General features: G+C 30.1%; 1 protein-coding gene across 1 annotated transcript in view; it reads left to right on the top strand.

Moving 5' to 3' along the window:
• The window catches only part of Cap-G (Chromosome associated protein G), a 67,726-nt gene that overhangs the window by 18,219 nt on the left and 22,959 nt on the right, over window positions 1-26,548 (top strand). The window contains exons 8-15 of the mRNA XM_075378781.1: window positions 697-834; window positions 3,078-3,297; window positions 6,636-6,800; window positions 11,162-11,302; window positions 12,035-12,145; window positions 16,590-16,683; window positions 20,445-20,587; window positions 25,573-25,690. Of these exons, the coding sequence (XP_075234896.1) occupies window positions 697-834; window positions 3,078-3,297; window positions 6,636-6,800; window positions 11,162-11,302; window positions 12,035-12,145; window positions 16,590-16,683; window positions 20,445-20,587; window positions 25,573-25,690 (1,130 nt within the window). The remainder of the gene's footprint in view (window positions 1-696; window positions 835-3,077; window positions 3,298-6,635; window positions 6,801-11,161; window positions 11,303-12,034; window positions 12,146-16,589; window positions 16,684-20,444; window positions 20,588-25,572; window positions 25,691-26,548) is intronic.

Raw genomic sequence — 26,548 nt, 5'->3', positions numbered from 1 at the left:
TGTTTATACTAATAACATTGTTGAAAATATAACAAGGGTTTATATTATAACATATAACATATATATTATAATGTAACATATAACATATGGTTTGTTCAATTTGTGTTGTATTTATAAAATAAAATGCAATGAATGTGACCATATTTATATAGATAAAACCACTAGATCTTTTAAAACTATATTCGATGTCTCTGATCATCTTATTAATAAAACACATTCAATATCCAATATTCATACAAATTTAGAAATACTGGAAATTAAGAAAATTAATACAAATAAAAGTGGTTTAGATGTTTTAGAAATATTTTATATATATATATAAAAATATAAAAGTAAATTTAATTTGATCAACCTGCATACAGCGTATGAGGGTAACTCTCATAAAAACTGCTGTAGATAGCAGCACTTCTTAAGACATTGATAATTTATATTAATTCAACTCTGTATAGTCATATAAATTTGGCTAGCTAGCCCACATGGATTTATTTTAAATTATTTATTTTATTTTTAATTTAATTTTAGTAAATGACTTCATATTTCTATATATGCAATTTTTTTTTTTTTTATTTTAATTTGGAAGAAGAAATTTTAAAAATTTGTTATATTATTTAAAATATCTTAAAAATAGTCTATTTTCATTATAAAAAATGCAATAATGTAATCATTTTTTTTGTTTATAAAAAATTATGTTTACAGGTTTTTTATATTATTTAATTATTCTGGAAGTAGTGTAAACAGTGATGATGAAATTGCTAAGTGTATGGAGAAGGAATTTATTTTAATACAATTGCTGGAAATGACTAAATGTTATGAGTTAGCTGATGAATTTGGAAGGTAAACAAGTTATTTTGATTCTTTTTTACATTTATTAATATTATCTTTATAGAATATTTTGCAAAATCAGATATGGTTGTATATAAAAATTAAAGCAACAATCCTTGTGAGGAATATGTGATATATTACTCAATGATAAAAAAAAGAACTGCCCCAGCATTTGTCTAAATGGACCAAGTAAAATTGTTTTAAAAACTTGATCAGAACGGCATCACAGAATGCAGTTGAATTAAAATAAAAACAGGTACGATAATGTTCATTTTAATTACTTATTGTAAACATATGAAGTAATATTAGGATAAATAGATAAAGATACTAAATATAAATAACTACGAAATAATTCATAAGAGTTAATGAAAATTTCTTGAACATATTTATGCACATTGAACAGGATGTAGAAAATTCTTGTTTTTTTTTGTTCTTTTTGTAAATTCATTGACAGAGTAATATTTTTTCTGTAAAAGGAGATTGTATTTTAAATAATTGGTAAGAAGATTTTTAATTGGTTTGGTAATTTATTAAAAGTGACAATGGAAGCCTAATAAACCAGAATATTGTATTCAGTTACATAAAAATTTGATGTGGACACCACATGGCTTCCTTGTTCGCCTATTAAATTACATATACACATTTTTTGCTGCACGTCATTTTAAACTTATTTCATTTAAAAGTGAGATACGATCCTCCAATTCTTTAATAAAGTAGATAGTTACACAATTACTGAAACTAGAAAACGTGTACACAAATTAATATCAGAAGAATTATATCAAACCAAAGAGCGATTGGCAACAAAAAACAAATAAACGAAATGATGATCAACGTTGACTTAGGGAGAATATTGTCTGACAATATTAGAGAAGTAATAAACTAAAAGAAGAATTTTTTTGCAATTTATTAAAGATCGGGCATGTATGCCTCAGTGTATGTATATATGTTATTCTTGTGAGGGTCTATTTTTCAGTCACTGTGGTTAATTGTAATGTAGATATGATTAAACTAGAAAATTCAAAAATAGTACAATTCTAAATTATAATTTTCAATTAATATTGCTGGCCTATGTGGCACGAGTGACTGCACCTCTGCCTTTCATCTGTAGGTCCAGGGTTTGACTCCCAGTAGGCATGGCATTTTTCACATGCTACTTGTTAATCATCTCATCCTTTGAAGCAATACCTAACAGTGGTCCCAGAGGTAAAAAAAAGAAAATAATTTTAAATAACCAGATGTTTCACCAAATCTATTATATATACACATGTAAGTAATAATGCCTATTAAATTACATATACACATTTTTTAAAGTACATAAAATTTTATTTCATAATAACTTCACATTTTTTTTTATTATTTAATTTTTAGTTATTGTAAATTTTTTTTTACAATTGCAGGTTAATAATTTTTAATAAATCAATATATTTAAATTAAAAAAAAAAAAAAAAGAAGAGATTAAGTCTGATTCGAACCGAAGTGGCCTTCCTTTGCAAGATCTAAATTTTCATTAATTAAAATTTTATTTGGGTATAACTCTGGAACCAATGAAAATAAGTACCACTTATTATATATTGTTGAAAACTTCTCAATGAGGGCTTATTACTGCAGTTAAGAAAAGGTCCAAAATCCAAAACAAATTGGGCTTTTTTTGGACACTTTTGGTTCAGTCGATTGCAATCGACTGATTGCAATCAGAAGGGGAGGTGCACAACTAGATGTTACAACAGTACTAAATCCGAAATTTTAATGTACTACAGGTATTGTTTTTGAGTTATGCGAGATATGTACATACGTATGTACGTACATACAGAAATCACACTGAAACAAGTCAAAATGGATTCAGGGATGGTCAAAATTAATATTTCTATTGAAATCTGAAAACTGAAATTTTTCACGATCACAATACTTCCTTTACTTCGTACAAGGAAGTAAGAACAGTTTATCTGGTTTAGTAAACGTGGATATTCTTATTATTTTTTTAAAGAGTAAATTTATTCTTTTTAGTAAAGATAGTAATAAAAAATGGATTGAAACGATTTGTGTAGAAGTAGTGAAACACAGTCCAAAATCATGGACGATGAGATCTGAGGAATTCTTGGAAATGATTGGCTAAGAAGGAATAGGGTCAGTTAGAAAAGAGGAGGCTTCATATGATTCCTGGAGGTCTGTTACGATGAAACTATGTAAGTAATATTGAATTCAAAAAAGTAAATAGTTAATTTCTTCTTATTGTATTCATTCTCTTTTTATTTTAGGAAAAATTTATCAGATCTTTGTATCGTACTTTTGAAGCATCCACAAGTGACTTTAAAAAGTATCCCAATAATAATTAACAGACTGTCTTGGGCAATTCCTGATGTCACAGAGAGAATATCGTCTGTTGTTGAATTAATATCTGAACTTCGGGAGCCATTTTTTGATATGGATGCAACAGCCAATAGTAGCTTTAATGAAACGAGGAACACTGAAACAATGGTATTGTTATTGTTGTTATTACTTTTTTTTATGTTAGGATCTCTTAAGGATCATGCATGCTTAATCCTGACTTCCTTCTTTTCCAAAATTATTTCGCTGTAACTGTTCTCGCCTTCGGTCTATCCACTATATTTCCTTTTCTGTTTTTCTGAAAATTTTGATTCACCTACTAGTTTTCGGAAACACTGTATGTTGAAAATTATTTCTTTATTATTATTATTATTATTATTATTATTCTGTGAATTTATGTAACTGCTGAAGTTATTAAAGATACAGGTGATATTTAATATATTAAATTGAGTATAACATTTTCATTATCCATTATAATTTGTAATTAAGTTTGAATATTTTATTGTTTTATTTGTGTATAATGAATCTGAACATACTTTTTGAGTGTGGAATTGTTTAAACCTTCTTTTGTTAGCTAATGAATCATATTTTACTTTTGTGAATACATATTATCATATAGACACTTAAACCTGGTTGCAAAAGATTTTTCAAAATGTTACGTCAGAAAACTGACGATTATATAAATTACTAATTCTAGAAGTTGGACAGTATAACAATGTTCTAGAAGTGCTGGTGTATATTCATAGCATATAAAAAAGTAATATATTTAGTCTCGTTGAGACACATTGCATACATTTAATAACATCTGCTTTTTTTCCATGTATATTTTTAAAATGTTACTTCAATGGCTTTTAACGTAAAAATTCATTTCCATTTTCTCTTCAAATGATTCATATTGTAATTACATTATATTATGTTTTTTTTAAATTCTAAAATTTGAAGCACAAAATAAATCATAAGATTTTTTGTGCTTTAAATATTCCAAAATTTTTTGTAATTAACAGCTCTAAAAAAATGTGTCTCACTTTTTTAAGTTTTTTTTTTTTTTGTTTGAAATTCTGTTTTGATTATAAAGGCACATCTTTATTCACATTAATTTTTATTTTTACTTCCTTATACGAAATTAAGGAAGTATTGGAATCATGAAAAATTTCAGTTTTCACGATTTCATCGGAAATTCCATTTTGACTATTCCTGAATCCATTTTGACTAATTTCGACGCGACATCTGTACGTACATATGTATCTCACGTAATTCAAAAACAATTAGCTGTAGGATGTTGAAATTTTGGATTTAAGACTGTTGTAACATCTAGCTGTGTACCTCCCTCTGTGATCTATTTTATTTGAATTTCAGGTCAAAAACCATAAGAAATCACTAATTCTGTCTGATAATTAACATGCTAAAAATTTCAGTACTACCTCATTTCACCAGGGTAACTGAAATCTGAGTGAAATCTTTCACTGGTCATAACTCAACAATTATTAATTACTATTAATTATTACATTAATAATGTAATAATGTTTTCTATTACCCATCACTAATGTTTTTCCATTTATTTTATCCTGTTTGTCTTAAATTAATAAAAATGAGTGAAAATAAGTTTGCATGGGTTGTATTAGACTGGAGTAGAAAATAATGAAAGTATAATTGTAGTTGGACAAATCCTTTTTTTTATTTTTTTAGAGAGAAAAAAAATTTGCCTTGTTTTAAAAATTAAATACCTGCTGTGTATTTTCTAATTATAAAATTATAAACATTTTATTAAATTAAATATTGTGTGTTTCAAAATGAATATTTGGGTTTTAAAGCTACGTTTAGGCTAATATTTCTCAAGTTTCACATATATTTATTAATTATGCGTGAAATGAAAGATCAACTAAAACAGCTGTGCATTACAGCTGCATCCATATAATTTTCAGTTATTACAAGCTCTAAAGCCTATAAGGTTCTTTCCTCAACTACAATGAGAACCACAGAAGTTTATTTGGCAACAAGATGATGCACCTCTTCACTGGCATAACTGTATGTGATTGGTTGAATGAAATTTTCGCTGACCTTTGGATCAGTTGCCAGGCACCAGTTGACAGGGCTTGTTTGTCGTGGTCTCCACTTTCACCTTATCTGACCCCCTTGAGATTTTTTCTTTGGGGATTCATAAAGAATCAAGCCACTGTTATCGGTTGGATGTGTGCCGTGTGATAAATTTTACTCACTTGGACAAATGTGACACTTATAAAATGAACTGTTTGAGTTGCTATTTCATTTCGTGCATAATTTATCAATGTAAGTAAAACTTAATAAATATTATATAACTTTTAAACCCTGATATTAATTTTGAAATACACGGTATAGCCAAACATATGTTAAACATGTTTCAGAATCAGGTAATGAAAACTTTCAGAACAGATTTAAAAAAAGGTTAAATTTTGCAGATTTCTCACGTTAACATTCTACATTGAATGATATATTATTGTATTAATATAATGAAACAGCAACAGGTTAGTGGGATGAAGTAAAAATGTTAACAGTTTACATAATACCGTTCATTCACATATTTTTATGAACATAAAAGATTTGTATATGAAATTTGCATTTTAAATTGTAAAACTCAAACTCTAATAACAGGTTATCCATAAGTGATAAGTAAGATTGTTTAAAAAAATAAGTTTTTCATTAAGTGATTAGTGTAATGCTTTTTTAATAACAGTATTGAAAAGGATTGAAAGCATCCTAATATAGCGTGTTACTTATAAAATTGTAAAATATTAGAAAGTTATCAGTATGATGTAATAGAAAGTTACTAATTACAATTTTATTGAACATATTTGATCAAATATCTCTTTTATACATTTTTAATGTAAGATTAAAATTGTCACAGACATTAAAATGAATAATTGGATGAATCCAATGCTTGGATAGAATGAACTTTTTCTATATTCTAGCAGCATTGTCAGTCTCAAAACATAATTTAAATCACATAAAAATGAAAAGATCCATTCATAGGTTTGCCACAATTTAAATTGATATCAACCATGTCTCGGCCCAGACATCGAATTGAAAATATGCTACAAAATTCAGACAGATATTTTTGAATTTATGATTTGAGTGTAAGAATAGTATGAAGTCATGTTTTCTCACTGGTAAGTTGTTAAGTTCATTTTACTGTCTTGGTGGAATTTTTAATTTGTGTTAGATCAATTAATTTTGGCTGGCCTCTGTGGCACGAGTGGTAGCGTCTCGGCCTTTCATCCGGAGGTCCCGGGTTCAAATCCTGGTCAGGCATGATATTTTTGTACACACTACAAATCATTCTTCTCATCCTCTGAAGCAATACTTAACAGTGGTCCTGGAGGATAAACAAAAAAAGATCAATCAATTATAATAAGTAATATTGTAAAGTTTATTTTAAAAATAAATAACTTATAGGAGTAAGGAACTAAGTGTTCTGTATGTTATTGTATGTCTTTATCTTTTTATGTTTTTAGAGAACACAGTTAAATGAGCGTCTGATAGTTTTACAGAATGAAAGATTAGAAGCATCTCGAATCGAAGATTTCATGATATCAAAAGAAATAGAAAATGAAATAAGTTCAATTGAAAAAAAATTAGCTGAGCTGCAGCGGAATTCAACCGATATTCCTGTTATCGAGGTAAGTTTTCAGTCAAGCTCTTTCTTACTGTATGCTTCGGTAATTGAAATTCATAGTACACACATTTCATTCCGTGGTGAAAGATATATCCTGTTACTTTGAAATGATTTATTTACTTTGCAGATACACTTTCACCTCAAAATTATTTGTGGTATTTTGTTTTAAGATGTGTGTACTTTAGCTATGATAAGATTTGCTGAAGTCATTGTTCTTTTGTCAAAAAGAAATGGGTTAAAAGGAATACTTAATGCATGGATTTATTGTTTGAAAAGAAATATTTAATTTGAAAAATAAAATATAAAAAAAGAGGTTATGAAATAAATGTGATACAAAAGAGGACAGTGAGGAATTAAATATTAAGATACCACTTTTTCTAGGCAAGCACATTTTTTCTTCTTCTGGATCCCTTTGAATTCTAAGATTTTTTTTTGTAGAAAAAATCTTAATCTCAAAATCTCAAAAATTCTCTTTGTAAACATGTTTGAATTCATTCTTGTCAGATGTCCTAATTCCCAGTAAAATTGCTCATTATTCCTTAATCTTCAACCATTGTTAGTTTTTTGGGCCGTAAGATTTTCCTTATAACAAGTTCCAGTTTATTTATTCCCCTTGGTTCAGAACTACGCATTTTGCCACGTATAAAACTCCTGGTCGGATTACCGTTAGTACCTAATCTTGCCTATCCTTGAGATTCATTTCTTATTGTACATGTCCTTTGTTACGCCGTAGGATTTTAGAATCTTATTGATTCTGATGATGTTTGCTTTCTTGTCCATTCGATTTGGTCAGATAACTTTTTCCAAGTACCAAGTAATTTTCTTGTCTTCTTAATTCTCAGATTTGTCCATAACAATTTTGGTGCGTTCTTAATATTTGTCATATGTTTTATCTATGGAAATTTGTAAACCAGTCTTTTTGGCCATTCGATGTAGAACATGTTATTTGTTGTTCTGCCAAGAGAGGAGCTCATCTGCAAAGGCCAGAATCAATGTTCAGATCTACTTTACATATCCCAATTTGACTTGCTTCTGGCCTTTATCTTGGCAAGCTTTCCTTCATTCTCGTATGATCTTTTCCAAGATTACACTAAAGAGAAGAGGAGATCATCCATCCCACTGCCTGACTCCTGTCGTGATTCCAAATGCTTGAGATATTTCCGCTTTAAATTTAATTTTGGAATTTGTATCTGTGAGAGTTTGCTTGATGAGGTTTATTAGTTTTGGGTGTCCCAAATTCTTTAAGAACATTAAATAATATTTTTCAATCAACTGAATCAAAGGCCTTTTTAAAATTTACAAAGGCTATTCTTGTTTTACTATTGTAATTCTTGGATTTACTATTCTCTTGTTCGCCAGGTTGTATTTCCTAATGGCTGTTTTCAAACTAAAAATTTATTCTGCGCTAGATCTCCCTTTCCTGAATCCACTTTGATTCTTTCCAATTTGTTCTTCTAATTTGACAAGGATAACTTTAGAAAAAATTTTGTATGTAACTAACAGAAGAGATACTCTTTGATAATTGTTAATGTATATTTTGTCCCCCTTTTTTTAAGTGGATGAATTAGAGCAGTTTTCCACTCCTCTGTGAGTTCTTCTTTTTCCCAAATCTGTGTAAGCATTCCACTCAGGGGCAAATTTTATTCTCATTGGCATATTTCCGCTATGATGGACTCTTCACCACATGCTTTGTTATTTTTGAGCCTCTGATTCTTCACAATTTAGCAAATCCCCAAAATATTCCACCAGGATTTTACAGTTTTCCTTGTCACTAGTTGCCATCCCCCCCATTGTTCTTGTTAAAGCAAAGACTTGGAGGAGTGTATTTGGTTAACTACTGCACAAAGATTCTGCAGTAGTTTCTACTATAATTTGTTTAGAAGCCTTATTTAATTTGGTCGAGACCATTTTCATAACTTTTCCTCATATTCTTTAGGATTTTTGCTAGTTTTGGTTCCATTAGTCTTCTAGTCTTCTTTAGTTCAACTAGGTTTTCCTGCATTTTATTAGCACATCAGTTTTTCCAGGATTTAAATTGGTTCTCTAATGCATCATCAGACTTCTGATTCCATCATCTGTGCCTCCTTTTCCTTGGAATGTATGCTATCTCTTGTGCAGTCTACTATTTGTTTCAAGTCTTGTCAATTTTTGAGGTTGAGGTTTTCCAGTTTTTCTTGGAACTTATTTTCTAGCAATTTTTTGGTACTATCCTGGGAAATGTAGCATTTTGTAATATTGAATTGTTGAGATTAAGAAAAATAAGGAGGAAGCAAATTGAAGCTGTTGAAGTACAGTGTTGCAAGAGGGTGTTGTAAATTTGGTGAATCAGTATTAAAAAAGAAGTGGTTTTAAGTCCAATTAGAGAATGGACACTAACACCAAAATCTTGTAAAAGACAAACTAGATTGGGAAGCAATTTGTTAAGATATCTATAGTTTTTTAATTTTGTTATGAAGGGACATTTAGAAGATAAAAATATACAGAAGAGGGAGAGCGATATTGTAATAATAATACAAATAACTGTAAGTTTTGGTTGTAATGTACTCATATGTGTTGAGTTTAAAAAATTATTGTAGAATAGCATGAAACTGATTTGAAAACTTAATTATCTACTCAGAGTTATTATCTACCCAGAGTTTCGGTAAACATAACTATATATTTACTTATACAGAAATCTGTTTGGAATTTTGTTCTTTTCGATTTTGACCATTAAACTCTTATTTTTATTTGAAGAAGTACCATATTTGTAACATGATATTTTGAATTTATAATTCTCATATTTTATTGGGTCCTGGTAAGACTATATAAACTGCATCATTACTATCCGTTTGTTCTATGATGTGTGGAATATATCAGAAAATAGCTCGTATATCAGGGAATTATAGTAAATCTCAGTGGTCAAAGCTATAATCAATAATCCAATGTTGATGTTCTCTGCATGCTATTGTCATAGTTTCAGTGGGAAAATGAATTTTATTTCATGTAATTGTACAAATGTTGCCATCTTAGGATACATACATTTTAGTTTATTTTGTAAAGATGACCATCTTCCAGGTGACCTCCTCTTGTACGTAAACACTCACGAAGTCTCTTCGTTAATTGTTCATGGTTTGACATAACATCTCAACTGGAATTTCCGCAATTGCTTCTTGGATCTTTGCCTTAAGTTCCTCTGTTGTAGCAGGTCTACTGTGGAACACTTTGCTTTTAAGGTGACCCTGCAAAAAGTAATCGCAAGCTGAGAGATCAGGCGATCTGGAAGGCCATCTAATGTCGCCATTTCGTGAAATGACATGTTGTCCAAACAATTGGCATACAGCTGCCATCGATATTCGTACAGTATGTGACGCTACGTCTTGTTGAGACCAGGCTGTGTTAAGAATTGGTGGAAATCTCTTTTGTTGTTCCACAACAAAGGTTTCAAGCACGGCTACGTAACGAGCCGACGTCACTATAATCACAAGACCATTGTCATCCTCAAAAAAATAAGGGCCTATAACATCGTAAGATGACATAGCACACCACACGGTCACTTTCTGGCTGTGCAACGGATGCTGGTGTAGCTGCGTAGGATTTTCTTGTGCCCAGTATCTGAAATTTTGCTCGTTAACAAATCCACTGAGGTGGAAATGCGCTTCGTCTGACATCCACAGTTTGTGAACAAACTCTTTGTTATCATTTATCTTCTGAAACATTACATTACAGAATTGTGCTCGCACAACTGTATCGTTCGGTTTCAGTTCCTGGACGATCTACAACTTGTATGGATGGTATTGCAAGTCCTTCACTAACATTCTTCAAACACTTGAACTATGCAATTGTAAAGATGCTGAGAGACGACGGATTGACTTATGTAGACTTCATGTGACAGCATCTTGTAAAGCTTGAACATTCTGTGGTGTACGGATAGTTCGCTCACGGCCTGGAGGTTTCTTTTTCATTGCCGAACCGGTTTCCTCAAAATTAGATATCCATGTTTTAATTGCATGTGCTGATAGAACACGGTCGTGCCGTCCCAGATTAAAATGATGGTGAAATTCTCTACGCGCTCCCTCCACACTGTCATTGTTTTTGTAAAACGCTTTGATAGCAAATGCACGTTGCGCAGCACTCCAAGGATCCATGACAACTAAATGGCTGGTTTGGTTAGAGAGGCTGGTGCCACTTATGAAGTGGTACCAATCGCCCACGGCTACCAACACAACTTTCAAAATTTCCCATTTCTTTGAATCACTCTGTATTAGCTGAATTTGGTATCATTTGAATCTCATGCTTTTTACTTTTCTTAGGATTTTATGTTAACTAATTTTCCTACCTTCCTTTTACCTTAAGATTATTTCACCAGTTTTTCTCTTTTTTTTTTAGAATTATGGAGAAAATATTGATCCTGTTGTGGTTACAAAATGTCTTAAAATTATTAATGAAATGATTGATTCAAGAGATGTTACAGAATTGACCCCAACATTGCACAGTCTGTTTGATAATGTTGTACTTCCTGATTTTAAGGTAATATTATTTAAATTTGAGAGAATATAGTTCTTAGATTGAAAAACTTATTTCATGTGTAATTGTCAAAAGAATGTTACAGCAGATTTAAAAATATGAAGGAACAGATGTTTTATAACAACAGCTGAATTTAAGGAAATGTTTTGTCTATTCATCTGTTTTACATGTAATAATTGGTTTTTTAGTATTAATTTTGCATCTTAAATATATTATTTGGAAAGGTTTTTTTTATGTAGATGTTAACACTTTCAACTTTCTTCTTTTGATTGACTTAATTAACTTTGGTTCTTTATAGACTTAAGTCATTGTAAAACGAGGCATTGTGTTTTATCAAATTTAGTTGTATTCTGAAAGAGACGTTTGAAAATATTTTAACCTTTTGTGTTTTAATTAATGATTGCAATAATAACTCAATAAATGAGAATTTATTTGTAAACATATAGCTAAATTTAAATTTGAAATTAATAAATGACCAGTAACAAAACAAATAAATAAAAAACTTGACCATGTCAACTTTTTTTATTGGAATCTTTTAGTAATTCATAATTGTCCAAGTAAATATTTGAAATATAGCAACTAAAAATTAAATACCAATAATCTGAATTTTTCTTTAATTCAAATGGAGTTTATTTTAATTTATTAGAATAACAGGAATCTGATATATTTATATTTATCAATTTGTTATATTAATAACATAACAATAGTTTTTAAAATTTGTGTCCTTTTTTGCAGAAAAATCTACAGAATGCAACTGTTAGCAGTTTATCACTTGAAACTTTCAGTATGTTCTGTTTACTTGATGCAGAACTTGCAAGAGAACGCTTCATTGTCTTATGTTTCTTGGTAATTATTAATTTGATTGTCCTTAAAATGTTCTTATTAAATTGTTAAACTATTATGTTTAAAGAAGAGTAAGTTGAAAAGAATAAAATTATTTTAGAATGCTGAAATAAAGTGTTTCCTGCTGGAGAACATGTGTTGTCCAATGAAGATGCTTATTAAGATTGGCAGTGCAGTTAGTGATGCGTTATTTTAATTGTCTTTTATGTCATACGGTTCATTAATTAAATCTATATTTAGTACTTGTAGTATCTGAATTGTTTGTGACTTGACATCATCTACTCCTTACAAGAAAAGTTGTTTTCATGTTTACCTGCTCTTACCTGCAAACAAAATCATTTCAGTTCTTTTAACTTTTAAGCAACATATGATATTATGAGCAGCTGTATAAACTTTATTATTTGGTAATAAAGTTTATACCAAATAATAAAAGAATAATAAATCAAATAATTAGATTAACAAACCATTTTTAGATTAACAAAAGTAGAGTAAACTTTTTTTAATTTCACAGATGTTAGTTTTTGAAAAAAGATATTGCCAATAAGTAATTTGCTGTACTTTGTAGCATATAAATTAAGGATTGATAGTTTAACATGAGGTCTTTGGTTATTTGTCTGTTTATAATGGTGATGAAGTGAAAGATGCTGAAAGCATTTCCAATAACAATTATCTGAAGAAAAAGAGTTGCTAATGCTGCAAAACAAAAGATTTTAGTCAGTAATGCCAATTAGTAGTTCTTCATGGCAGATAGATTGGTTCTTTGAAGGTCTAGGTAGCCACCCACCTTTATATAATTTGGTAATTGTTGCCCTTCTCAGCCAGTGAAATTTTTTGCTAACTCCCATGGAGATGGAAACAGTATTGCTGAAGAATTCCAAAGGATGAGTTAGCACCTCATTTAGACAATTATTAAAGGGTACCACAGATGGAGCCAGCTTTCTAATTGGCTCAATTCATGTGGTATTGTGATGAATATGAAAGATATGAGTACTGTAGGAGTATGTAAGGTACCTTACATACCTGTGAAAGGTATGTGTAGGCTAAAGAAAGGGAATAATCAACCTGAAGATGGACTGCCTTTTTGCTCAGGACCTAGTAGTACATTTGTTCATACTTTTAAGTGTAATTTTTATAATGGTAGCAGCTCTTTTTTAATTTATAGAAAAGTACTCAAGCACACAAATACTGGTGGTGTTCTGCTAACTCAGCTAATGGATTAATAATATTTTACTTAACAATTTTATTGTTATTACTATAGTTAATGATAACAATTGTGATCGTTTTCTGACATATTCAGTAATTAAAATATAAATCTATTGCAAGTCTATCACTACCAATACATTGATTATAATAATATCAATATACTGGTGGTTATAATTACGTTAGGATTTCTTTAAAAGAAGGTTTAATTAAAAATTGATAATAAACATTGTCTCTTGAATTATAGTTTCTATTCTTAGTAGAGGTGAATGGTTTGACTATTTCACTGACAGTCCATATTGGTTTCAAAACTTTTGTTAGCATACATAATACCTGGTTGTAGTGAATACCTCTGCAACTATGTCACCTACTAGTTTGGGTTTTATTATTATTATTATTTAAAAACTCTTTCACTAGTAATCAGATAATACAGTTTTTTTTTAATCTTAATGCAAGTACACTGCGAAAATCTGGATTCCTCTCCACAATGTTCAAAAATAGTAAAAAAAAATTATTTAATGTAGATGTAATTTTTAGTAAAATTGAATTCTGTTTTTAGATTGTGCTGTTGAATTTTAATATTATTAGAAAAAGAACTACATTATGTAAGTTTTCAGTATATTTGTACTACTGAATTAAAGATTTTGCTAGTGATTACAGTGTACATTATAATGTACACAGAGTAAACTAATCTTTTTTGTAGTATTTGTATGATTTAGATAAATGTATTTTTTATTTATCGTGATTGCAACAGTAGTAATCTGTAATTTATTATACAATGACAGTTTGTAAAACTATTGATTCTGAACTTGTGTAAACTTGGCTTCATTTTGGAAAGCCATTCTAGTGATCATATATATCTGTAGTTTAAAGTTTAGAATTGCCGAGTTCTCTCTGAAAGGATTTAATGAAGATAATGAATAGAAACTAATTGATAAGGTCAATTTTTAATGAAATAATTACATTACAGTAGAATACCTTCCTGCATAATCACAACCTTGATGATGGATTCACATATAACAATTACACAGTTGTCAGCTATCCTCTTTCTCTTCATCAGTTTTGGTTAGCTTGGTGCCACATCCAGAGTTTTCATATGTTTTGTAGTAATCATAGTTTTTTGAGGATTTTTTTTTTAGTAATTTAAAGTGATGCTACTCAACGTTATTTCAAATGAAAAGAAAATAAAGTTGTGACCATCTTCTAAATTTGATTTGTGAGACCCACCTAGTTTTTGCCGTGCTCCATTTAATCATAAACTGCAAATATAATAACATAAAAAAATTATACATACACAATATATGCTTAGTTTAAATAACATCATTATAGATAAATTTGAGTCTAGATTAATTTCAATGTTTAGTTTGTATAGTTTCATTATAATATTTGGTTACATTAAAAATGTTAACTTGATTACTTATAACATAAATACAAATGAACATAAAAATGATCATTCTGCTCTATGCTGAGTGTACAAAAATTATATTGGGATTTTAATTACTTATATCTTTTGGATGAGGTGTACAGTATTGATTTAAGGATAGATTCAAAGAGCAAAAAGAAGAATTTTAGTTGTGATCATGGTCATAGATTGATTATCGCTGATACTTCCCTGTGCCACTAGCAAAGAGTGACTCCTGAACACAAAGCCTGAAGAAAATGTTGAATGTGTCAGGGAGTCTTTCATGTTTAGTCCTAAAAAAATTGTTTGGAAGGTCAACCATGAATTAGCAATGTCAGTGTGAAACAGCTGTTACAGGTTTTGAAGCCTACTAACTTCACAGTCAAAATGTTACAGTATGAAGATGATAACATTTCAAATGTTGTGTTATGTAATGAGTTAACATTTCATCTTAGAGGAAAAATAGACACATAATGTCTGTATCTCGTCAGAAAATCCCCATGAACTTTTTCAATGCAAAAGGGATTCTCCAAATTAAATATTTTCTGTGCAATATCCCAACGGCAAGTTTAACGGGCCATTCTTTTTCACTAAAGTGAGTGTAAACAAAGTTGCTTATTTGATATGTTGCATATATGGTTATTTTCTCAACTGTAAGATGGATCAGAGAATTTTATTTGGCAACAATATGATGCTCCTTCTCATTGCCATAACTCTGTACAGGATTGGTTGAATGATGTTTTTCCCCAACTGCTGGATCAGTCGGCAAGGATCCATTGACAGAGTTTGTTTGCAGTGGTCTCCAAGATAACCCAGTAGGGCCCAATGTGATTTTTCCTGTAGGGTTTTATAAAGGATCTTGTGTATATCTCTGCTACATACTGATCTATCCGATTTGAGACACAGGATTGAAGCAGCTATCACTTCCGTTACTACAAATGTACTGATTGAAGTATAGGACGAACTGTGTTATCAGTTGGATGTGTGCTGCTTCATGAAAGATGTTCATATTTTACACTTGTAAGGAAAAACTATAAGATTACTCTTTCATTTTATTTGTGATTCATTATCGTAAAAGATTTAATGTTACGAGATATTAAATTACTTTAAAACCCCAATATTCTTTTTTGTTCATCGTATCTATATATTGTCATATTCTAATATTAGTTAGTACTAGAATTAATGATAAATGGTTTTTAGTTCAACAGAGATATAATAATTATATGTATGATTCAACATGATCCACTCAAATACAGAAAATAAAATAACACTAATCTCATTTTTTCGTATGATTTCTGCAAAAGTACTTTCATGGTAACCTGCATTTTCAGTTATAGATATTTTTTTGTAAAATACTTTGTATGAAATTACATATTAAACGTAAAAATAAAAATTAAATGTTAAAAATATTAAAATTACATAAAAAAATATATGTTGTCAATTAAAAATAAAATAAAAAACATACTGGGATGTATATGGCCAGCCAGTACTCTAGTATTGTACTGTTAAATAAAATGTCCATGTAATATCTATAAAAGTGCTGCTATCTATTGCAGCTTTTATAAGTGTGTCCTCACTTTTATACAAAGTATTTTACAAAAAAATATCTACAGCTGAAGATGCGGGTTACTGCAAAAGTACTTTTGTAGAAATCATATGAAAAATAAGGTGAGTGTCATTTTATTTTATTTTCTGTACTTGGGTGGATCAAGTTGAATCATGCATATTTGAATTATTAGTACAGAGGTGATATGAGTCTTGAAAGGATTGATCTTAGAAAAAATCAATTTTATAATCTAATATAATGATTAATAATCTAAACAGTTGTAAAAAATATTGTTTCAGATCTCATCTGGGTCACTGACTGTACCTGCTTTAAAGGCTGTTTTTGATTTATTACAGAAATATGGATTAAGAATATTTCATTTAAGTGATGAAGGTGTGTGTAGATTATTGCATCATAATAATAGTTTATTAGTGAATCTTTTTTGCTGGTTACAGTTGTCCATTCATTTGATAGATGGATTTTTTTGTTGATTATTCTTAAATAACTGTTTATCTTACTTATTTTGTTATCGGATTGGTCTGTTCTACTTAACATGCAAATTTAAATTGGTTCATTTCGACAAAAAATACTATTTTTTTTGTAAATACTAATTAATTATATTAAAAATGTATTGAATAACTGATAATACATAACTGGGGTGTATTATGCTTCAGTGTTGGACTGATTTAAGAATGCTATTCACACTAATCATACTATATTATGTCAAAAGAACTATGTATCCATCGAAGGACGGCGAATCAAGACAATTCTACACAAAGAAGCCATTCAGGTTCCTTCCAGGGCATCTACCTGGCTCAAAATTCCTAGAAAGATCAAAGAATTTTTAGTTAAAAGAGGAACAAGAAATTACGGACGAGAGATGTTGTATAGACCACCTTAATTAAATATAAAGTTCCAGAAATTGTTTTTCTTCCATAATTTTAAGAACCATCACAGAAAATGTTGAGGTTTCTTAAAGGAAAACCTTGTCAATCCTTGAAATTTTATGGGACGTTGAAATGCGGTATATAAAATGAATACGTGCCACAACCTCACTCTAACAAATATTCCGAGAATAAACGGTTTTATTATTACTTTAATACAAATTATAAATAAAACAAAGTCTTCCTTATTTCAGTTCATCCATCAGTTCTTAGTCTAGAATAGAAGAAACAAAACTACATGAAATTGTCAGTGACATTTCCTTTGTGTAATTTCACTGTTCGTTTCCTTACAACTTCCAATCCTAGTTTGATGAAATATAATAATTTGGCACAAATTTTAACTGTAAAAAAAAATTGAAGAACTATACAGAAAGTTTGCGTACGTGTAGCTTTAAACCACCTTTATTTATAATACAGCAAATAAAGTTGAATTACATGTCTCAAAGGCCAAGGTTAAGATATCAACCTTAATGAAAACCGTTTCATTTTAGTCCAGTTTCTATTTAACCCGTTTAAAAATCACTGCTCTATAGACGTTACCGCTTCAGTTTTTCAGGGCTACCGCTTTGTAATTTCATTCACAAAGAGGTTTTAAAGAAAGTCACGACACAACATTAAATCTAGTTTGATCGGTTATAAAAAGTCAAAAGGAATGACTTGTAGATTATTATTAATATTTTATAAGGGCGAACTATCAGATCCCAAAATTCAAAAACGGTTCAAGAAAATCAAAATTAAAAATTCCAAAATCAAGAAAATCAAAACGCTGCCTTACCATAGATGAACTACAATGCATTTTTTTAAAAGGAGAAAATCGGAATAAATATAGTGAAACAAGTATATAATTTTTTAAGTACAAAATACAAAAAACAGAAACGTAATTGTGGGTTGAAAAGGAACCATCCCCCATTGTAGGAGATTAAGCCAAAATGACTATAATTCTCAATCAGAAAAAATAGAAAAGAAAAACATATACATATTTATATTTATTTAAATTACATCTAACTGAGATAGGAGTGTAAAGTTTACTCACAAAAATTGATCGCCGACTAAAAGTACATTAACTTTCACATAAATTTTCACAGATTTCAGGAATTTAAAAAGTTTAAATTCCACACCATCGTCAATTCTATCGGTTGATTTAAATCTAACTTTCATGTCAGTTAACAGGTATTAATGTGAAATGCTTATTTCCAACGTCACCAACACTCGTTCAAAGCTTATTTTAATCTACTTTTCAGGTAGCATGAATGGTGAGAAAGAGTAATGAATTTGATGAAGATGGCCGTGTGAACTTTGCCACCATCCTCTCAACATACTTACCATTATGCACTTGGTTTATAAATTCAAATCTTTGTCTTCCTGTAACGGTTTTACCTTCCACCTGCACATTTATTATATTACCGAATTACCAAAATATTCGGGATATTTTAATACGGGGTCTTCATAAAAGAATGGCAGGGTTTCTGTAATTTAGATCAAGGCAGTTGGGAAATTTTGAAAGGTGATATCGGTAGTCCTGATAGCCTCCAACCCAAACGTTTTTGTAACGCCGTTTAACCAAAACCAGTGTGGTACTGCTGCTGAGGTATGATTAGTTCGTTGCTATGTTCACTGTTCAAGAAAAAGCAGTGTGCTTTGTGGCAGGTTAAATTAAAGTCCATAATTTTAGTTCAACGTGCATTTTGACGTGAATATGGAAAAGAGCCACTGCATAAAAATAATATACATCGGTTCACAGTTAGAAGAAATTGGATCTCTTCTCAAAGAAAAATCAACCAGCCGACCACGAGTATCAGTCGAAGTTGTTGGAACGAACTACGTGCAACCGGAAATCCTAACAAATCCAACTCTCGTCGAAGCCTTTAGTTAGATATTCCGAAAACAACAAATCACAACGTTTTACACAAAAAGTTGAAATGACATAAAAATCCAACTACTGCAGAAATTGAAACCTTATGGAGAAAAACTTCTTGATTTCGCTCCACAAAATTAATGAACAGCCTAAGTAAAAATTGGAAAATTCATATTGGTCTTATGAAAAAGAAAAATAGTTCTGTAAAAAAGGGGCCAATGACTATTTTCTGTGATTTTATTACTGTAAATATTTACAAACTTTATAAAAATAATCTAAATGAAATTTTATAAATTCAACCGTTTTAATAATTTGTTTCTATAATACTTTCAGTTGAAAATATGGAACAATCTGCTCATCAAAGTTGCCAGTGTTGGTGGATTTGTGATGATTATTCTATGAAATGGTTGTCAAATGTTCACTCTGTGTACTTTAGAGGGCTTTCTTTCACGTTACATGATATTTATAAGAATTACTCGGTTAAACATTTCAAAATTTACATAATGCATAAAGAAATGCAAAAAGAAACTTTGAAAATTGATTCTCTTTTTTATTTGCTTCTTATTGGAAGAAATGAAAATTGGCCCAATTCAGACTGACACTTCTATAAATTTTTCCACTTGCTTATTTTAAATTGGAATGCATAAATGAGGTGTCATTGTCTTATCTAATAAAAAGAAATTCATAAAAATACAAAGTTAAAAAGACATCAGTGATGTAAAGATTAATACATACGACCACCATTTTAAAATTTGGTAACAAAAATCCTTCATATTTATCTTCTCATTGAGAATGACGGTTTAAATATGTTAATTTAATTTATTAAAATACCTCAATCTGTTCTTGAAATATGAATTTATATTACAGATTGCCTACATATATGACTGAAAATGTCTAAGTTATTGATTGGATTTATAAATTATTAAATTAAATATGTTACTATTAGTTAAAAATAATATATTAAATATGTAGAGGGGTATTAAAGTATGCAAACTGCTTTATGTTTCAAAACTGAGGAATACTAGGTAAAGACAAGTGCAGATCTACATAGTTTACAAAATTTTACTACTTTATGGTGTGTTTGAAATTTTTGTCTGCCATATTGAATCAAACTTTTTTTTAATAGAAAATAGTAGTTTCATAATTATGTAGATAGGCACTTGTTTTTACCTCCTTTTATCCGTCAATTTTCAAGCTGTTTCCATACTTTAATATCACTGTATATTATTTTAAATATTACGTACGTTAATATTAATAACTTTTATTGCTTACCGTCATGGATAAAATTAAAGATTTCATGAGTTTCAGTTCCCATAAATAATTATGTAATTTTTTTTATATATTGATTGTTTTAGATAATATTAATCCAAAAGAAGAAAAACAAGAAGACACCACAAAAAGCGATAGTAGAGAAAGTTCCAGTAAATTTTCTACTGAAGATGGTAAATGTGGTGAAAGATACGTGATACCATTACTTTACTCTTTACTTGACAGTGATGTAAGTTAATTATTAGTTTTTATTTTTTATTAAAGAAAAATGAAAAAGTAAACAATTTTTTTCCAATACAAATCTTAATCTACAGATGGGAAAAACAGAACCTTATATTACTACAGATGAACATTATGAAATATGTAAGGGAAAGTCAAAAAGTGAAGTGAAATTCCTTTTCCTAATTACTTGTTTCATAATATTGGCTGTACTGCTATAAATCATAAGCTCATATTATCTGTTAAGTATTGTTATACGTGTTCGTTTTTGTTTTTAAAAGTTTATTTAAAATGAGCCTTTGTGTCAGATTACATCAAGGAAAAAATGTAAGTAGTAGTATGTTTTCTCAGTTCAGAAGTGGTGAAACATTCAGAGATTGCTCATAGATTGCAGCAGCAAGCTGGAAAGAGTTGTTTAACAGGAAGCAAGGTCTAAAAAGAAAGGATTTCTCTATGATAAGCAATGAAAAGGTAAGCTTTCCACTTGAAAATAATTATAATATCAAAACAATTAACAAAATAATTTACATTAATTGACTGATTAAAAGTTGTTCCAAATGAATTGAATATATAAGCTATTGCATGGAATTTTCAAATCAACCAGGAGATTCTTTGAACTTCCAAAAAGTCTGTGCTTTAGCTAATAGACATCGTCAAAGATAATCATTCAACGATTTTCCACAAGCTTTTAAAATGTTATAATGATGAAGACCCCTCTATGAATCATGAGACCTTGTCGATGGTGAGGGGGCTTGAATGGTCAGTGATACAGAGTAGCTCGACCAAAGGTGCAACCATATTGGAGTGGTATCTGTTGAGAGCCAAACTAAGGAATGATTTCTGAAAGACGACGGCAGCTCTTTTAGTAGCTACTAAGGGTGTAAGACAAGAAGATTTAAACGGCCCCATCAACTCAATCTTGTTATTACTGTGCAGCTGAAAGCAATGGAAAACTACAGCTGCAAGAAAATGTTGCTCTTTGTATTTTAATGTAACACAAATGGAGGTGCCTTCTTTGGTAAAATATTTTGGAGGTAAACTAGTCCCCTGTTCGGATCTGCAGGTATGGGTCACCAGAAAATTAAAAAATAACATTCTCTGAGTCAGAGCGTGGAATGTTAAAAGCCTTAAAAAGAATGGTAGGTTAGAAAATTTTATAGGAAAATGGGAAGGTTAAATGTAGATGTAGTAGGAATTGTCGAGGTTCGGTGGGAAGAAGAAAACAACTTTTGGTCAGGTGAGTTTAGAATAACTCTGTGTCAAATAAAGGGCAGGCAGGAGTAGGTTTTGTAATGAACAAAAGAATAGAGAAGAAAGTACAGTATTTCAAAAAGCATAGCGATAGAGTCATTATAATTAGAATAAAATGAAAACCTAAGCTGACAACGATTATTAACATCTGTATGCCTATAAGATTCTATGATGATGATGAGGTAGAGTGTATATATGAAGAAATTGACGAAGCAATTAAACACATAAAAGGCATGAAAATTTAATAATAGTTGGAGATTGGAATGCAAGTATCGGAAAAGGCAAGGAAGGAAATATTGTGGGGGAATACAGGTTGGGCAAAAGAAATGAAAGAAGGGGCCGACTTATTGAGGTTTTGCATTAAGTATTATTTAGTAATTGCCAACATCCAGTTTAAAAGTCATAATAGAAAAATATATACTTGGAAAAATCCGGGTGATTCTACAAGTTATCAGGTAGATTATATCATGGTTAAGCAAAGATTAAGCAAAAAAATTAACTCATAGAATGCAAAGCATATCCAGCATCAGATATTGACAGCAACCGTAATTTAGTGATAATGAATTGTAAATTGGGGTTTAAAAACGTGAAGAAAGGTGCCAAATGAATTGGTGAAATTTAGAGAAGCTTGAGAAAGAGGAGGTGAAGAAGAGTTTTGAGGAGGACATCACAAGAGTTCTGAGTATGAAAGTTAAGGTAGAAAAAAGAATTGGAGAATGTTAAAAAGGAAATTCTTAAATCAGAAGAGGTGAACTTAGGTGGAACAAAGAGAACTGGTAGAAAATCTTGGATATCAGAGGATGTATTACAGCTAATGGATGAGTGAAGAAAGTATAAGAATCTTAGTGATATATAAGAGAAAAGTACCTATAGACACTTAAGAAATAGTTTAAACAGAAAGTGCAAATTAGCAAAAGAAGAATGGATGAAAGAAAAGTGTTCAGAAATGGAAAGAGAAATGATCATTGTTAAAATAAACTGCGCATACGGAAAGTTACGGAGAATTTCGTGATACATAGGTTAAAATCTAATAATGTGTTAAATAAAGATGGCACACCGATTTATAATACGAAAGAAAAGGTTAATAGGTGAGTGAAATATATTGAAGAGTTATACAGAGGAAATGAATTAGAAACTGGTGTTATAGTGGAAGAAGAGGAAGTTGAAGAGGATGAAAAGGTAGATACAATACTAAGATCTGAATTTAATAGAGCAATAAAGGATTTGAAAAGGAGAAAGGCTCCTGGAATAGACAGGATACCTGCAGAATTACTGCGCAGTGCAGGTGAGGAAACAATAGATAGATTATACAAACTGGGGTGTAATATTTAAAAAAAAGGGGAAGTTCCATCAGGCTTCAAAAAGAGTATTATTGTCATGATACCAAAGAAAGCAGGAGCAGATAAATGTGAAGAATATAGAATAATCAGCTTAACTACTCACGCATCAACAATTTTAACTACAGTTCTGTATAGAAGAATTGAGAGGAGAGTGGAAGAAGTGTTAGAAGATCAATTTGGTTTCAGGAAATGATAGGGACAGGGGAAGCAGTTTTAGTGTTCAGATTAATAGTAGATGGAAGATTAAAGAAAAACAAACCAACATACATGGCATTTATAGACTTAGAAAAGGCATTTGATAACAGATGAAGAAAAGTTAAGCGTTTTAAAAAATTTAGGGTTGAAGTATAGAGACAGAAGAACAATTGCTATCATTTACAGCAACCAAACTGCAGCAGTATAATAATTGAAGAGCATAAGAAAGAAGCTGTAATAAAAAAGGGAGTCAGACAGGGATATTCCCTATCCCCATTATTTTTTAATCTTTTCATAGAACTAGCAGTTAATGACATTAAAGAACAATTTAGATCCGGAGTAACAGTCCAAGGTGAAAAGATAAAGATGCCACAATTTGTTGATGACATAGTAATTCTAAGTGTAAAAAAGAACTAGAAGAAACAATGAATGGCATGGATGAGGTCCTATGCAAAAACTACCACATGGAAATAAACAAGAACAAAACAAAAGTAATGAAATGTAGTAGAAATAAAGTGGATGGTCCTCTGAATATAAAACAGGACAAGAAAAGATTATGGTTGTTTAAGAACTTTGTTATTTGGGAAGTAGAATTACTAAATATGGACGAAGCAGGAGCGATTCAAAATCTCGAATAGCACAGGCAAAACAAGCTTTCAGTCAGAAATATAATTTGTTTACATCAAAAATTAATTTAAATGTTAAGAAAAGATTTTTGAAAGTATATGTTTGGAGTGTCACTTTATATGGAAGTGAAACTTGGACGATCGGAGTATCTGAGAAGAAAAGATTAGAAGCTTTTGAAATGTGGTGCTATAGGAAAACGTTAAAAATCAGATGAGTGGATAAAGTGACAAATGAAGAGGTGTTGCGGCAAATAGATGAAGAAAGAAGCATTTGGAAAAATATAGTTAAAAGAAGAGACAGACTTATAGGCCACTTACTAAGGCATCCTGGAATAGTCGCTTTAATATTGGAGGGACAGGTAGAAGGCAAAAACTGTGCAGGCAGGCAATGATTGAAATATTGTTAAGGATATAGGATGTGGGGGTATACTGAAATGAAACGACTGGCACTAGATGGAGATTCTTGGAAAACTGCATCAAACCAGTCAAATGCCTGAAGACAAGAGAAAAAATTCGTCATTTTTTCTCTTTTATCTCCTGAAGCAGATAATATCTGTTGATGATAATTGAGTTCATCAATTTGAACCCAAAAAAAGTGACCCAAACCTTTGTCTGGAACATCCTTCATCTTCCATGTAAGAAATATTCAAAATTCACATGTCTGCAGGAAAGTTGATGACATTGTTCTGGGATATTTAAGGTCTAATTTTTATTGGGATACTTAAGGTCTAGTTTTTATTCTTTTTACACCTAAATCAGAAAAAGTGAGTATTGTAAACTATTGTGATAACAAAAGGCAAATATAAAGTCCAAAGTCATGGTAAACTTTCAAAAAGCATAAGTTTGCTTCAAGGTAATAATCAACCTCATTCTACTGACAAAACCATCCTTTTTGAGTTGCTGGACCACCCAGCTTTGACCTGATGCCAACTGGTTTTCATATTTTTGGTCCTCTGCAAAAAGAGGTATGAGGGAATCATTCTTGTTCTATGGAAGAGGTCGTGGAAGCAATGTTGGCTATACACCAGACCAGAATGATTCTTTTAGAAAGGAATTCAATAGTTTTTTTAAAAGATAGACTAAGTGCATATAAATAAAAGGCGATTATATTGAAAAATATGCATATTTGAATGTAAATAAAGATAATTGTTTTCGAAATAACATTTTACTTTTTCACTTACTCTCTGCAAATAAACACACACAACAATATAATAGAACTGCTGTCTGTTGCCACTGCCTCTACCACTACTATTAGTGCTGTTACTGCTCTTACTATGTATTTGTATATGATAATTACAATTATTTGGTAATTTTTTGAGTCTTAAATGTATTCAGCATCTAATTTACAGTGAGGCACTTTCCATTACTTGAAGCACAACAGGCATTTTTCTGACATTTGCAATATCAACTACCTTTAAGAAGAAATAAATGAAGTAACCTTTTTGGTCTAACTCAACTATAAAACATAATATGTCTAAAAAGTATTTTCTAAATTTATTTTAAATATTGCTGATATTTTTTTAATTATTTTTATATTTTCAAACAATGAAAATAAACTTTATTTTTGTATTTATTATTTACAGTCAAAAGAAGTTCGTAATGTGGCATCGGAAGGTTTATGTAAATTATTATTAATTGGTCATCTGCGTTCTCATACTTTGGTTGCTAAGCTTGTCTCACTTTGGTTCAGTCCAGTTTCAGGTAATAAAACTAGAGTAAACTGATATATTTTATTATATTTTGTTTTAGAAAATTCAGTTTGTGTATTTATGTAAATCGATCAGAGCTCATCCAACTGTTTAGCCTGGACCCCTGATGCATTCATTATCCTCGTGGTTGTGAGAATATTAAATATTTTACACATATTTATTAAAGAAAGAAAAATTAGTAATTCTACTTCATTATATTTCTGTTGCAATGATGAGAGAAATATAATGAAGTATTAATTTTTCTTTCTTTAATGAATGTCTTTAATATCTTAAAGGGCTAGGACCTTTTACGCTCAAAAAATTCTCAGCCTTGCTTGCTGGGTCCAGTTTGACAGTATTTTTTTTTTCTTTAATAAAACAGGATTTTAAAATGAATCATTGATTCAATATAGACTATTCTGACCTTTAATATTGCCTTGAAAGGAGATAAGGAAATAGTGCCGTGGAATTCCTTGAGTACATAAAAAAATCATAATATTCTTCTAAAAGATAGTTGTTAAAATAATGTTCATCTTCTATTCTGTTAGTGTAATTATATTTGACCATATAGTTATGTTAAAGTAATTTAAGTGAATATATAACACTATTATAATTTACCTTACTTTTGGTACTTGTAAATATTTGTATTCCTTGGAATTTGTATAAATTTATAAATTATCTAGTTATTCACCAAATTCAAAAATTTTAACTATTTTTGTATTTCTTCATTCATTATTCATTTTCAATAAAGTGTCTGGAACTGTAAAATATTAACTTTATGTAAACAAGTAATATTAGAGTATACAAAAAAAACATTTTTTCTGTAAAACAGTTAGTTTTAAAATATCACTGCAATAAAGCACAGATAGAT

The sequence above is a fragment of the Lycorma delicatula genome, chromosome 11 (genome assembly GCF_047948215.1).
Source record: "Lycorma delicatula isolate Av1 chromosome 11, ASM4794821v1, whole genome shotgun sequence".
In the NCBI taxonomy this organism is placed as follows: Eukaryota; Metazoa; Arthropoda; class Insecta; order Hemiptera; family Fulgoridae; genus Lycorma; species Lycorma delicatula.
Note: the sequence above shows the minus strand (reverse complement) of the source record. Positions and strands in the feature narration are given on the sequence as shown.